The 14,158-nt window shown below is 36.5% G+C and overlaps 1 protein-coding gene across 3 annotated transcripts in view; it reads left to right on the plus strand.

The window, feature by feature from the left end:
- The window catches only part of LOC136866373 (palmitoyltransferase ZDHHC2), a 364,730-nt gene extending 353,683 nt beyond the window's left edge, over positions 1–11,047 (plus strand). For 2 of the 3 annotated variants that reach the window (XM_067143256.2, XM_067143257.2), the window contains one exon: positions 5,100–11,047. In XM_067143256.2, the coding sequence (XP_066999357.1) occupies positions 5,100–5,140 (41 nt within the window). In that variant the 3' untranslated portion in view covers positions 5,141–11,047. The remainder of the gene's footprint in view (positions 1–5,099) is intronic. The other variant, XM_067143258.2, reaches the window with a different exon arrangement.
- The last annotated feature ends 3,111 nt before the right edge of the window (positions 11,048–14,158 follow it).

Raw genomic sequence — 14,158 nt, forward strand, 5'->3', positions numbered from 1 at the left:
CGGTGTCTACTTCTCTTACCTTTCATTATCAGATCCATTATTCTCCTAGGTAACCTCTCCTCCTCAATTCACCTCACCTGGCTCCACCACCAAAGCCGGTTTACGCGTACAGCTTCATCCATCAAGTTCATTCCTAACAGCCTTTATCTCCTCATTCTAAGTAACCTCCTGCCATTGTTTCCACCTATTTGTACCAGCAATCATTCTCGCTACTTTCATATCTGTTACTTATGAATAAGATATCCTGAGTCCACCCAGCTTTCCCTGCCGAAAAGCAAATTTGTTGTGAATACATACTATTCTGCCGTCACAGAGAGAACCGAACCTGATGTAAACAAAGAACATTGTGTATCCGTATGCATCCATCCGCGGTCTGAACGCTGATTGGAGGATCACTGGACTACTCCCAAGCACATGGCAAGAACCACGTGGGCTGTCTTGGAACTGTCGTTACTTCGCTTGATTGCGGCGATTACATCAGAGTTAACTCTACATAGACTGTTGCCGGATACCACTGATTGACACGCAAATGTGATGCGGATTACGAGACAGATTATACTCATTGTCCACAAGAAATAAACAATAGAATGGCAAATGACATCTGAATATTTAACATATCAGAAAAGAAAGGTAGATTTGAATTTATGGCCGAAACGTAAATCAAGCAATCAAGCAATCACAATAGCGCATATAAGTAAAATTTCACACATTTAATATTTCAATAAAATAAAATTCTAGAGAGGAACATATAACATAGAAAGGGCAATATTAAAACAATAAAAAAGTGCAGTGCTCTACCTAATCAGAATCTGATAAAGGACAAACTCCTTCAAAGTCAGATTCTTCTCTTGCCTCTTCATAACTGCTGCTCGTGTCATTCAGATTAATGACCAGACGGTTCACAGTTATATCGCACAGACCGTCCCATTTCCAGAATGTCTGCTCTTCCGCCACCATGTGGTGAATAGAAGCTTGCCACATTTCAGCGGCTACGTTCACCAGAGCTTCATTAATTAATGTCCTTAGTTCTGCCAGTGTAAAGGCTTTATTATTGCGTGCAACATTCCGCTTCACTTGGCTCCACACCAACTCGATCGGGTTCAAAACGCAGAGATAAGGAGGAAATCTCAACACCGTATGATCTGCTTCCTCTGCCAGTGTGTCAATAACAAACGTGCCATACGTTTTCGTCACACTGTGAGTCTTTATCACTCGGAGTAGTTTATCTTTCACCATATCTTTCTCGTAGGTAAGACCTTTTGCTTCCATCCACGCGATAATGTCATCCTTACACCACGATCAGGTGGGAATACGATCTAACTTAACGCTGTGATATGACGCATTATCCATAACAATCACATAGTTTGGTTCAAGCAGAGGTAAAATTTTCTTAAACCATGCAATAAAAACTTCGCTCGTCATCTCCTCATGAAAATCATTTGTTTTCTTCGATTCCATCATAAATTCTCCGTCCTCTAAAAACCCATCTTCACTTCCTATGTGCAGTAAAATCAGTCGTCCCTTTCCTATCGGATTTTTTAGACCTGCACTTAATCCTGCTTTGAATACCTGTTTCTTACTCTTTATGTTTGTACGTACCCACACTCTGGAAGTTGTATGTCCTTCGTTTACCCATGTTTCATCCAAATAGTAATTTTCGCCCAGCTTGGCTAAATGCACGAATTTTCCTCAAATAATCCCTCCGCCAAAGCAGTATGTCTTTGCGATCAGAAATAAGATTTTTCCTATTTCTTTTAACAAATTCGAAACCTATTTCCTGAAGAAGCTTGTAAAATGTTGTTCTTTTAAAATTGGGCAGTTTGGGATCATCATTCACAAAATCCATTCCTTTTTTCCACTGTTGGCTGTTCGTTTCTCTCGAAGAACTGATGTACTCTATGCCACACAGCACTTCTAACAAAATCATCGCACTGAATCTTTAACACAGGTTTCTGGTGCTTCTTTGATTTCCCAGATGTTGTTACCAATCCTTTCTGCAGTCGTTCGCTGTGCGTGGAATTAATGCTCCACTGCGAAACACCAGTGAACTCGGATGTCAACTTCACACTATCCTTTAAAGCTAAAGTCGGGTATTTCTCGCAAAATTTATGAAACACGTTCAATACAGTTGTCTTCTAGCCACTTTTCAAAGGTTTCCCTTAGTGATGCTTAACGAACTCAACTTGGTGATCCATATTGCACAAGAACAAGTAATGTTACAATCACTCACTCACTCACTCACTGTATCTGCTTGCTTCCCATGCTCACAGCTTAAGAAATGGCAGGTCAAGCCTGAGTGCATGCGTCCCTGGAGCTCTTTAATTTGAAATGCTTGTTTATATTAAATAACAATGAATACTAATAGTTTTTTTTGTATATTTTTCTGACTTAAATTATTTGACGAATTCTATTTTGGACATTTTGCATGTAGGATCACATTAGTCGTGATGTGGCTAACAAACTAGTTTCATGTCTTTGCATAAGTGTCCCGCTGCAGCACTAACCAATAAACGTTAACCCAACCACGTGCTCATGTTTACACCACGACTGGTTCTCTGGGTGAAATCTGTATAGTGTAAAGATAGTTTCATCCAGGAGCCTACTTCCTTCTTACAGAATACTGTTGATTGCAACTGTGAAGGTCTCTGCCATCTGTTTGCACATCGCTTTGTATGTCTTGAATTTGTCATTCGTTTTGTCCACATACCACGTTTTGTAAGCCTCTGCTCTTCCGTCAGTTGGCTCATCATAGTCTTCGATCCACCGTTGGTGCCTGTATGCAATGTTGTAATGGGGCAATTTTCTTAGCTGCATTTGCCATATTTTCCTAGATATCTTCCTGGGTCTCACTTTCCTCTCCCACAGCAATCTTTGAAACTCATTTCCATTATCTTGCAGTTTTTCATGGTTTACTCAGTTCTGGCAGGAGGACTTGCGGTGCCCCTCTAAAATGCTACAAGGATCAGCTCCAAAGGATCGTGGAGAGCACAAACATCAACCCCAGTACTTGTACACACTTGCTGAAGGTCGCCCTTGCTGGCGTGCAGCAACTTCCACTGCTCTCCAGCAGTTTAAAACAGAGCATCGAAGATTGCAAGCAGAGGCTCGTGTTAGAAGAAAACTCGGACAAACCCAACCACATCCACACCCCTCCCTCAGGTGTACCAAATATGATCGCATATTCCATGCCAGGATTGGCCTGTTGAGCCATCAACGTCATCTGCACAAAGCAGACTAAACATGAACTGCAGGTGAAAAACGCACACTTGGATACAAGTTACGGCCGCCAACAACGACCTTTATGACCCTATTCAGATGCAGTCTTTTCTTGTTTAATGGAAGAGGCCTGAATTTTGTGTGTCCAGAAGTGATCCGAGTCTAAATTGGCACCTTTTGAAACTTCTACATTCATAATTTCTCTAGAATTTCATTCTAAGATGGCAACATGGTCCAACTGATATTCACCAAGCTCTTTTTGCAGAGAGCATCAAGTTTTCTTTTTCCTTGGAAGTCTCTTAAAGTAAGTGAACATGAGTTTAAGGTCAAATGTTTTACACAGTTCAATAAGCCTTTTACCATTTGTGTTTGTTCTGTTTTGAACTGGGTGGAAGCAAACTATTTTTCGAAACTGTCGTTCTCTTCCGACTTGTGCATCGAAATTACCCATAATAATTTTTATATTGTTGCTTGGAGTTTTCTGTAGTTTGCTCTCTAACTGGTCCCAGAATGCTTCCACCTTCTAAGGATTTTTTCTGTCGTTGTTCTCTAGAGTTTTCTAAGATGGCAATATGATCATCATTACATGAAAGTCTGCGTTGTGTTCAGCTTACCCAAAGAAAATTTCCACACTTGGCCTCTGCAGATGCCTCAGCAACAGGCTCCAAATCCCTAAAATGAATCTACAACAGTATATTCTCAATTAATGTAATAATAAAATTTTAAATTCTGATTATTAATATTATATATTTTGTGCACTTTTTTGGGAATTGCTGTTCTCTTAAATATATTGGTGCATCCAGGCTTTCAACAAAATAATTAAATTTTTCTCTGAACATTATGTAAACTAAATGTGACATTTCTTCCTTCTTGACCAGTTTCATAGCTCAGTTGGTTACGTATTCATCTCCTGCACTAAGGGTTGAGAGATGAATTCTAAAGCAGTTGGTTGGCATTTGAGGGTGAGATGGTGGTGATGGTGATTATTGTTTTAAGGGGAAATATAGCTAGGCAACCATATATTTGGGTGTTGGTTATTATATATTTTGAGTGAGGTACTTATTTATCACTCCTTCAACCATTGTTCATCTAGCCTATAATATTGCATGCATAGGAACCAAACCTGCCACTTTTGTGTTGTTTATAATGAAAGATTCATTGTTTGCTTTTTGGATTAGCAGATATTATTGCTCTGTACATGAACATTTTTCTTATTGTGCAAGAGAACCTCAAAATCTTCCTGCCTCCTCTTGTATATGGAGAGGAAGCATATTGTTGATGATTAAAAGAAAAAGTGTGAAAATAATATATTTCACTTAATAAACTTGGGATAATAGAATATTTTTAAAAATCGGCTGTTAAACACTAAAATTCTGTTAGATTGTATCAGATATCTTCCCTTTAGAGACCTGTTTCATGGATTTGAGTTGATCCTTGTGAGGCAGTAATTTTGTTTAATGCTATTAAAGAATGTCTCACTTTTGTAATATGAACTACTACAAATGTTTTGATTTGAAGATATATCTCAGAAAGAAATTCTAAATTACAACATTTTAAAAGTAATAAATTATCAGCTGAGAAGAATAGTTACTTTATTGATAGCCGTTTCAGAATGTTTAGTTTCGTAATCTTAAGTTGATATCATTGGAACATTCTACAGAGGTATAATTCAAAAGGAGGCATTTAAAAAATGCAGCGCTGTTTTTTCCCCCACTATGATTCTTTTACTGAAAGTATTGATTTGAGACCTTTATTATGCAATCTTAATTTGGTTCCAGAAAATATGTAGTTTTTGAGGTTTTCTTGTGTAGTTACCCGCTTTTTGTGGTGTATGTACCTAGTTAACCTTGAGCCTTGAGACAACATAGTGGATCCTGTTCCAGCATTGACAACAACCCGGCCTCGAGACCCGGCCCCAGTCTAGTAGTGGAAGTTGAAAATCCCAGGAGCCAGAATCCTGTGTAGTGGTAGGACAATTACTGGATGCCATGAGTGACAAGTGTAATGCTGCATCAAGACTGAAGACAATAGCGTATTTTCTCAAGCAGTTCAGTGTTGAAAGAAAGATAGATGACAGAATAGCACAGTTCTATGGTTGCACGTTATTGGATTGGCTGTGGGGATCCCGCATTTCATCCGAATGTTGGGCTAAGTCATAAACATTTTTTAATACATTAAGCTTTCAGAGATTTGTTTTGTTTTTTTATGTCTCATTTTCTAGTTTTCTTGTGTGCCAGTTGTGAAATATGGTAAGGATTTGTTTCAGACAAAGCTGTGGAAACTTTTCAGTATAAATTTTGGACCCTATGTAATTATTAACTTTTGTTGTCCAGTTGCACATTCTGTTTGGACCATGACAACTTTCCATTTATGTTGTCTCTGTTTGAGAAGATCTTTGTACCTGGTGGATTTCTATGATGCAGAGCCCTGCTTATTTGAAATTGATTGAAAAAATCAACAACAAAAAAACACTGCCACCACTTGAACTTTGTATGTTAATGGTTTGGCTAACAAATAATGTTATAAACTAGGACATTTCATTAGAAAACATTTAAATTGCTAGTGTTACAGTAATACGTATGCATAACTGTTTACTTTCTACTAACATACGTCAATTACAGAAGAAGTTATTTGTCTATTAAACTAGTAATAATTTGCTCATTTATTTTGCAGACAATACTTGCCTTGAGTTAGTCAGTACATATTGAATTGCCAGTCACAACAATTAATTCATAATTTTCACTTTTCTTTATTCTGTAGGTGAAATGCAAAGAGAAACCTTTTACTTCAAATTCAAAAATGTTCTTGAAATGTTTAGTGTACAGTAAATTGTTCGTTATTTGAACTCTTCTAGAAATTATTTTCATTTTAATCTAAAACTATGTATTCTAGTCACGTGCTTTCAGCTGACAACCACACTCAAAGTGACCCATGTGGTATCCAGTCGTTATAAAACTTGATTATAATCTTGGTGTGTATGAACAGTGCTTCACTCATTGATTTCTGATTTTATGATGATAACAAATTATTATTATTATTATTATTATTATTATTATTATTATTATTATTATTATTATTATTATTATTATTATTATTATTATTATTATTATTATTATTATTATTATTATTATTGGAAAGCAGTATAGTATTGGAGATTAACTCTCATCTGTGTGAATGATGTGTAAGGGAACTGCTCATGATCTGTGCTCATTTCTGTAAATTTTCATATTCTATTTCAAGCAAGCCTTTTTATTTCAGTTGGCTGGGATGTATAATTTAAACCTCTTAATTGCTGGGCTGAGTAGCTCACATGGTAGAGTGCTGGCAATCTGAGCTTAAGTTAGCAAGTGCGATCCTGGCTCAGTCCGGTGGTATTTGTAGGTACCCAAATATGTCAGTAGATTTACAGGAACGTAGGAAGAATCTTACGGGACAAAATTTTGGCATTCATTGTCTCTGAAAACCGTTGAAATAGTTGGAGAAATTTAAATCCAACAACATTATTATTAAACGTCTTGATAATATTGTAAATCATTTAAAAAGAGACTCCAGCTCATACACTTAGAGCTGCAACTATCAGTCATCTGCTTCAAGAATTGATATCAATGATTTGGTCTGACAATAAACACTGAAAAAAAGTAAGGTGCTTGTACAACCTGCCCTGGAACTACTTTCCAAGATCTTAATATTACCATCTCAAATACGTCTCGGAAACAAGTAGAACAGTTCTCCTGTCATGGAAGTATCCTGTCAGTATTGTGTACTTCGGCAAAAGATGGAGAAAAGAGAATCCGTGCTGCCCAAACAGCGTTTGGACTTCTTTCCCATCTGGTCTTCCTGATTAAAGATCTGAGGTTATGCACCAAGCTGATGGTGTATCAAGCTTTTGCCGTTTCATCGTTACTGTATGGATGTAAATTGTGGACCCTTTGTTGCTGTGACATCAAGAAACTGGAATGCTTTCACCAGCAAAACCTAAGGACCATTACGAACATTTGATGGGAGGATTATTTAACCATTTTGTTGGGTTTTGAAAGAGCACAGATGAACAGCATTGTAGCCTCCCTCATCTGCTACCAGTTCAGATGGACTGGTCACATCTAACATATGAATGACAACTGACTATCTTGACAATTTTTGTACAGTGAAGCACTACAAAGATATGCTCAAGAAGACCATGGCTACCTCAGGAATAAATCTGAATACCTGGTATGCTCAGGCAGAAGACCTTACTTGCTGGTGTGCAAATATCTCAGCTGGTATAAAATTTGAAGTAGCACCTCGAAGAGAAGAAACAGTAACTCGTGAAAGATGAAAACTTTGCCGAATCCAGCCACACCCTCCATTAGGTGCAACATGTGTGACCGCACATTCTATGCAAGGAATGGTCCACTAACTCATCAATAGCACCATCATACATGGACAAAAGGAACAGGTGCAAAATGTACACTTGGGTACGAATAACAGCCGCTGCCAGCAGTGAAGAGAGCACTTTTTTTTTTCTATTTGGATGGTTAAATTATCTGCGAGCATGTTTGATATTTTTATCGTACTAAAACAGAATTTGAGGAATCTTAAAACATGACTTTCATGACCACTAAATGACATAAAGGTATGTTGGGGATATTTGGCTTTGTTATAAACAAATGTAAGCTGACTCGTTTCAATCGTGCAACCAAAATCGTCTTCAGAGTAGTAACAATGAACCCATCACTGGCAATAGTCACTCCATAGAAAACAGACTCAAGATTGAAGGACCCTGGAAGGAAGTGCAGTTCATTCCAGGCCCTCCCAGAGTCGAGGAGAAAGATGTTGAAGACTTAACTACAGAAGGCAGCCATGATTTACTCAGTATATAGCCTTCCCCTTTGTTAAAATTATTGGTGTGTTTAGCAATTTCTGTCACCTCACCAATGATTCTTGGTGCAAAATGTTTCTGCTTACAAATGACAGATGTTTAGTCAAAAATGGTTTGTTGTCTGTTTATCTTGGCCCAGCATGTTAGTAGGTAACAACAAGGGTTAAGGATCATCACAGGCACTTACGTCTTTGACAGCCAGGGAAGTCTGCTGTGGCAGAGCATGCCATACAAAATGGCCATCAAATAATTTTTGACGAAACATCTGTCGCTTGTAAGGAGAAATGTTTTACACCAAGAATCATTCATGATGCAACAGAAATGAGTAGGCACCTCAGTAATTTTAACAAAAGTAATAGCTATATACTGAGTAAATCATGGCTGCCCTCCATAGTTAAATCTTTAACATCTTTCTCCTGGACTCTTGGGGCCCTGAAATGAACTACACTTGTGACAGGGTCTTTCTCTCTTGAATATGTTTACTATGAAGTGACAAGTAATAGATTCATTTTTATTGCTCTGAAGATGATCTTGGTTGCAAGATTGAAACGTGTTAGCTTGTAATAGCACGGCCCATTATCCCCAGCATACCTTTATGTCACAATTTGAGGAAAATTGCTTGATTTCAAGGTACCGTATATAACTATGAGATGAATTTGAAGATTAAAGCGTTTTCTTTGCTTCTTACCAATCCTCTTTCCATGCCGTAGGATGTAGAATAGAATTTGATAAACACACAGTATATCATGTAAAGTGCTACTGTTATGTGTATTTGTGCCAGTTTTAAACTTCATTGCATTGTGTGGAAGATTGAAATTATAGTGTAAATATTCAAAATTTAACATATTGGCTTTTAACCATATGTACCGCTTTTGAGAGAATTTTTTAAAGTTACATCTTGCCAGGAAAAATATTTTAAGAAACTTTGATTCTTTACAGTTTATTTGTTTTCTTCCCTATAGTTATTTTTATATTTAAATTGTTGTTCTGTCATAAAGTATTTTGGAACTTGCTTCATGAATATTGTTTTCCATGCTTTGTAATAATGCTTGGCAGTCTCTTCTCTACAGTAATTCATAACCCTAATCTGTGAAGTAGTGGAATGGGTAATTTTTGATAATAACTGCAATTAGAACCTCAAACCAGGAAAAGAAATAAAAGAAAATTATGAGTGATGTTGTTATGAGTGGACTGTGAAAAATAGCCATTTTAAACAATAGGCTGAACCCATTTTCATTTGTATAGTAGATCGATAAATATGCAGGGCTCTTATCACTGTCTTGCCTCAGCTAATATATATAATTTTTCTTATGCATTTTCTGTTCCTGTAATTTCAATGCTTTCACCAGCAAAACCTAAGGACCATTACGAATATTCGATGGGAGGATTATGTAGAGATTCTGAAGAGATAATCAAGAACCTCTTGTCTTAATTTTCAGTTAATGCAGAAACAAAAGCCTTTTGTATTATTATTGGGCTATGCATAGATTTAGAGTAATTGTAATTACTTTTTCCAGAATTTTAGTACCGGTATGAGGTCTCCGTGTTTTGATTTGAGTTCTTGTACATTGTTGATCTTTAGAAAGGTACGGTTTGTAAATAATTAGTACTGAGAACAAACTTTTGTTTCTGTAATGTTCTTTTTTTACATAAAAAGATATATTAAATTATTGTTTACTCTTCATGTTCATCAGTAAGAGAATGAACAATAAGAATGGTATTGGATTGGCATATATTTGGTGTGTTATTTCTGTCATACCCTTCATCCTATGTTTCATGTGTATATCCTTTATCAAGTATTTTCTGTATTTCATGTTTTTATTGCTTGCTAAATTTCACATTTGTCAGAATTCATCGGAATTTATTTGTACCTTTCTGTAGATGGCAATGACTACTGTAAAGACTGAAGTAATGTTTAGTGGTTGTTTTTCTCTCTCTCTCTCTCTCTCTCTCTCTCTCTCTCTCTCTCATTTTATGAGGTTTTAGTGAAGAGTTTTTAAATCCACAAATTAACCTTCTGTTGGAGATAGCATTGCATTGTTTCTGCTGTCTCAATGTTGTCTAAAGGATCCTTGTATGTAGGTGTTGTGATTAATATATTAATTGTTTATGATCTAAATGTGGAGCAGTTTCTGCAGGCTAGATAAATAGGAACTAACAGTTGCTGGTGCTCTAAGTTATTTTAAGTCCTGTAATTTATTGGAACATGTATTTCAATTGATATGTACATTTTATTTACAGTGCTCAAAGTTGACAGTCTTTTATTTGTTCGGTATCCTTGAAATTTAATTAAAAGGTGCACAAGAACTTTGAAGCTTTGCATATTACAATGCAAAAAGTAGTAGTGTCTTCTTACAATAATCAGCATTCCATTCCATAAAGAGCAATCTGTACAAAGATAATGTAAAATAAATAATAAAAGGGAAAAAAGATGTACAAAGTTAATTGAACAATTTATTAAAATTGATTCTCATATAGTTTGCTCTAACCTCTTAGCAGATGTATGTAGAAGTAGGTACATACAGCTGTTTAGAATAATGAACTGCCCTTTATAAGTAATGGCAGTTGGGGCAGCAGAATAAACAATCATATACACATTCATAATGATTTGTTATGAATGGGTTTTACTATTTAAAGACAAATATTTTTTGACACTTTCCAATTCATTTTTAATGCTTTAAGGTTGACTGTTATTTTTAATTAGATTTTTGGTTAAATAGTCTGCTTTACAAAGGTGACCTAATTTGTTAGCTCCATCTGAGAACTGCTAAAATGACTGAATGAGCTATATATTTTCATAATCCTGTATCTTCAATTCAGCAAATATTTATTAGGAGGAAGAATCTTTTAATACAGAAAAAGTCAAAAATTAACAAATATATCCAGCTATTTTCACTTCCTGGTATTCCCTCCATCAGTATTTCTCCTGATTTTTGGAATCTTTTGGGACATTTTCCATAATATGACACACAGTATTTATTGCTCTTAACCATTATAAGAAATTTAGAAGATGTCTTCACAAATACAACACTTAAAATCATTAGATGATCACATTTTTAATGTCTGCTATATTGTATAGAATAGAATTGATAACTACATATTGTTATAAGCTGCAACAAATTGATACATACATATATATAGACTGTTACGCTTTTCAACGTTCAGTCTGCAACCCCCTACAAATTTACTAAATGCCACTTGCAGCTACAGGTAGTTCTGTGGCCCCGTTTAGTTCTATACCTCTTATCTTTAAATCATTAGAAACTGAGTCTAACCATTGTCGTCTTGGTCTCCCTCTACTTCTCTTACTCTCCATGATCCAGTCCATTATCCTCTTAGGTAACCTATCATATCATATGATATCATATGACCCCATTGTTGAAGCTGGTTTATGCATACAGCTTCATCAATCATGTTCATCCTTAACTTGTTCTTTATTGCCCCCCCCCCCCCAAATTCAGAGTTCCCTCCTGCCATTGTTCCCACCTGTTTGTACTAGTGCTTGTTCTTGCTACTTTCATGTCTCTTACTTCTAACTTGTGAATAAGATACCCTGAGTCCACCCAGCTTTCAATCCTGTAAAGCAAAGTTGGTCTGAAAACAGATCAGTGTAAAAATAGTTTTGTCCGGGACCTGACTTCCATCTTAGAGAACATAATCTCAACTGCAAGCTCACTGCATTAGCTTTGCTGCACCTTGATTCAATCTTGCTTACTATACTACCATCCTTGGAGAATAGACATCCTAAAGACTTGAAATGATCTACCTTGTAATATTCTCCTCCTAATCCACAAGAAAATTAAAGAAAATGCCACCCTGCCTCAGTTTTCGACACTCCGGATTTCTGTTTCCACCCGCCTCACCCTGCTGCCTTTACACATCTGAACACTCAGCTCTTGTCAGCTGTTTGCCACGTGATTCTGACATCAATTTGATGTCACCTTCTGGAACAAACTTGATTCTCAATATGTTCTCATCTTTTCTCAGCCAGTCTGTATAAAAGAACCGTCTACTCCACCTAGAATTCAGTCTGCTTCAGATCCAGTGTGGTGGAGGAACCTATGCTTGTCACATGTTTTACATGCTCCTGTTACAGTACATGGCTGCGACAAATTACTACATACATATAGACTGTTACGCTTTTCAGCATTCAGTCTGCAACCCTCTACGTATTTACTAAATGCCACCACAATCCTCTACTTGCAACTAGTTCTCTGGCCTCATTTAGTTCTATACCTCTTATCTTTAAATCATTAGAAACTGAGTCTATAACCATCATTGTCTTGGTCTCCTCCTACTTCTCTTACCCTCCATGATCGAGTCCATTAGGGCCTATTCTCTTAGGTAATGAACTGTTTGTGAGTGTGTGGTGTTCATTTTCTAAATCTTGTTTTTTATATCTGAACTTTGCCAGTACCAGTATGCAAGGAACTTTAAGGTCATTTATCTACGGCTCTAGTCTTCATATTTTCTACAAACATTTCTAATGAAGTTTTGTGCTGGACTATTCCTCCTGTCATGCACCTGGTCTCCATCTTGTTTTCCTTCTTTGGTTAGGGTTCTGTGTCTTGTTGGATTATTTCAGACCTGCGAGTCATTGTATTTATCTTCTTTGTAAGGCAAAGTTTAAAGTTTGAATACTGTGTTTCTGGGTTTTATCACCTTTTTTCAAAGTTGTAAATGTGGCTTGAATTCCTCATTGAAAACGCGTGTTGTTGTTGTTGTTGTTGTTGTTACTCCATTTGATAAAGTTGTTGGTCTTTTCTTACTCACTGTTAATCTTTTTTCAAATGGTTGTTAATTCGTGTCTTTTCCCTTCTTTAGCATAATGTTGTTACTTCAAATTTTAAAATATGTGTTCTGACATAAATGTTGTACTTGATATTATTCTTTACTTACTTATTATCCTGTACCTACCATGGAGGCCTCTGAAATCCCCAGTCACTTCCCTAATTCTTGGTGTATATTATTGTCAATATTTTATTACATAATTTAACTGTGACTGCGATAACTTGTTCCAGCTTTGTACTCCCAACCTGACATTCAATTCTCTTAGGTTTCTTACCTACTGACATCACTTTTCGGCACATCTGCGATTAAAACCATAGCCCAAACTACTTACCACATTTCCACCTAACAGCATCCTTCCCTGACACACTATACCTTCCAGTAAATGATTCATGTAAACTATGAAAAGCAAAGGTGAAAGATTACAGCTTAGGCTAACCGCTGTAAGTACCTTGAACCGAGAACTTGTTCTGCCATCAATTCTCACTGCAGCCCAATTGTCAACATAAATAACTTTCCTTGTTTTTAATAATCTGGACACCAGCTATCATCCACCTGCTTCACAAAAAAAGGAGGTAAGAGCAATCCAGATAACTACAGAGGTATATCTCTTTTGGACTGTACATACAAAATATTTGCTGGAATCCTGTATGGCAGAATTAAAGAACAATTAGTGCAAGAATTAGGTGAATACCAAGGAGGCTTCAGACTTTGGAGTAGCTGTACAGAACAAATCATCATGTTAAAATTAGTTATGGCATATTACAGAAAACAAAACAAACCTCTCGCAATAATGTTTGTAGACTTTAAGAAGGAATATGACTGTATTCATAGACCTTCAATATTGAAAATATTAAGAAATTTTGGACTGCACCCAAAACTAATCAAACTGATTGAACTCACCTTAACCAACACACAATCAAAAGTCAAGTTCCGAGGGGAATTTTCTAAGCTATTCCTCATAAAAACAGGTTTAAGACAGGGAGATTGTCACCACTGCTATTGAACTGTGTTTGGGAATATACACAGTTAAAAAAAATTAGGGGAACATGTTTTTGAACGTATGCCATGCTCTGCAAAACAATACCTCACATCCTGGTATATTACCAACTAAACCTCTATTCTTTACCGTTGAAGTATACAAAAGAACATTGATGGATTTGCGTTCATTTTCAGAACACAAACAGAAATGTCCAAATAGGGGTGAAAACAAAGTGATAACAGTCCTCCAGGGTGGATTTTTATCACAGTTGGAGAGCTTCAGTATGGCGTATGTCCTCCACGAGCATTTTGTCA

The sequence above is a fragment of the Anabrus simplex genome, chromosome 3 (assembly GCF_040414725.1).
Source record: "Anabrus simplex isolate iqAnaSimp1 chromosome 3, ASM4041472v1, whole genome shotgun sequence".
NCBI classification, from domain to species: Eukaryota; Metazoa; Arthropoda; class Insecta; order Orthoptera; family Tettigoniidae; genus Anabrus; species Anabrus simplex.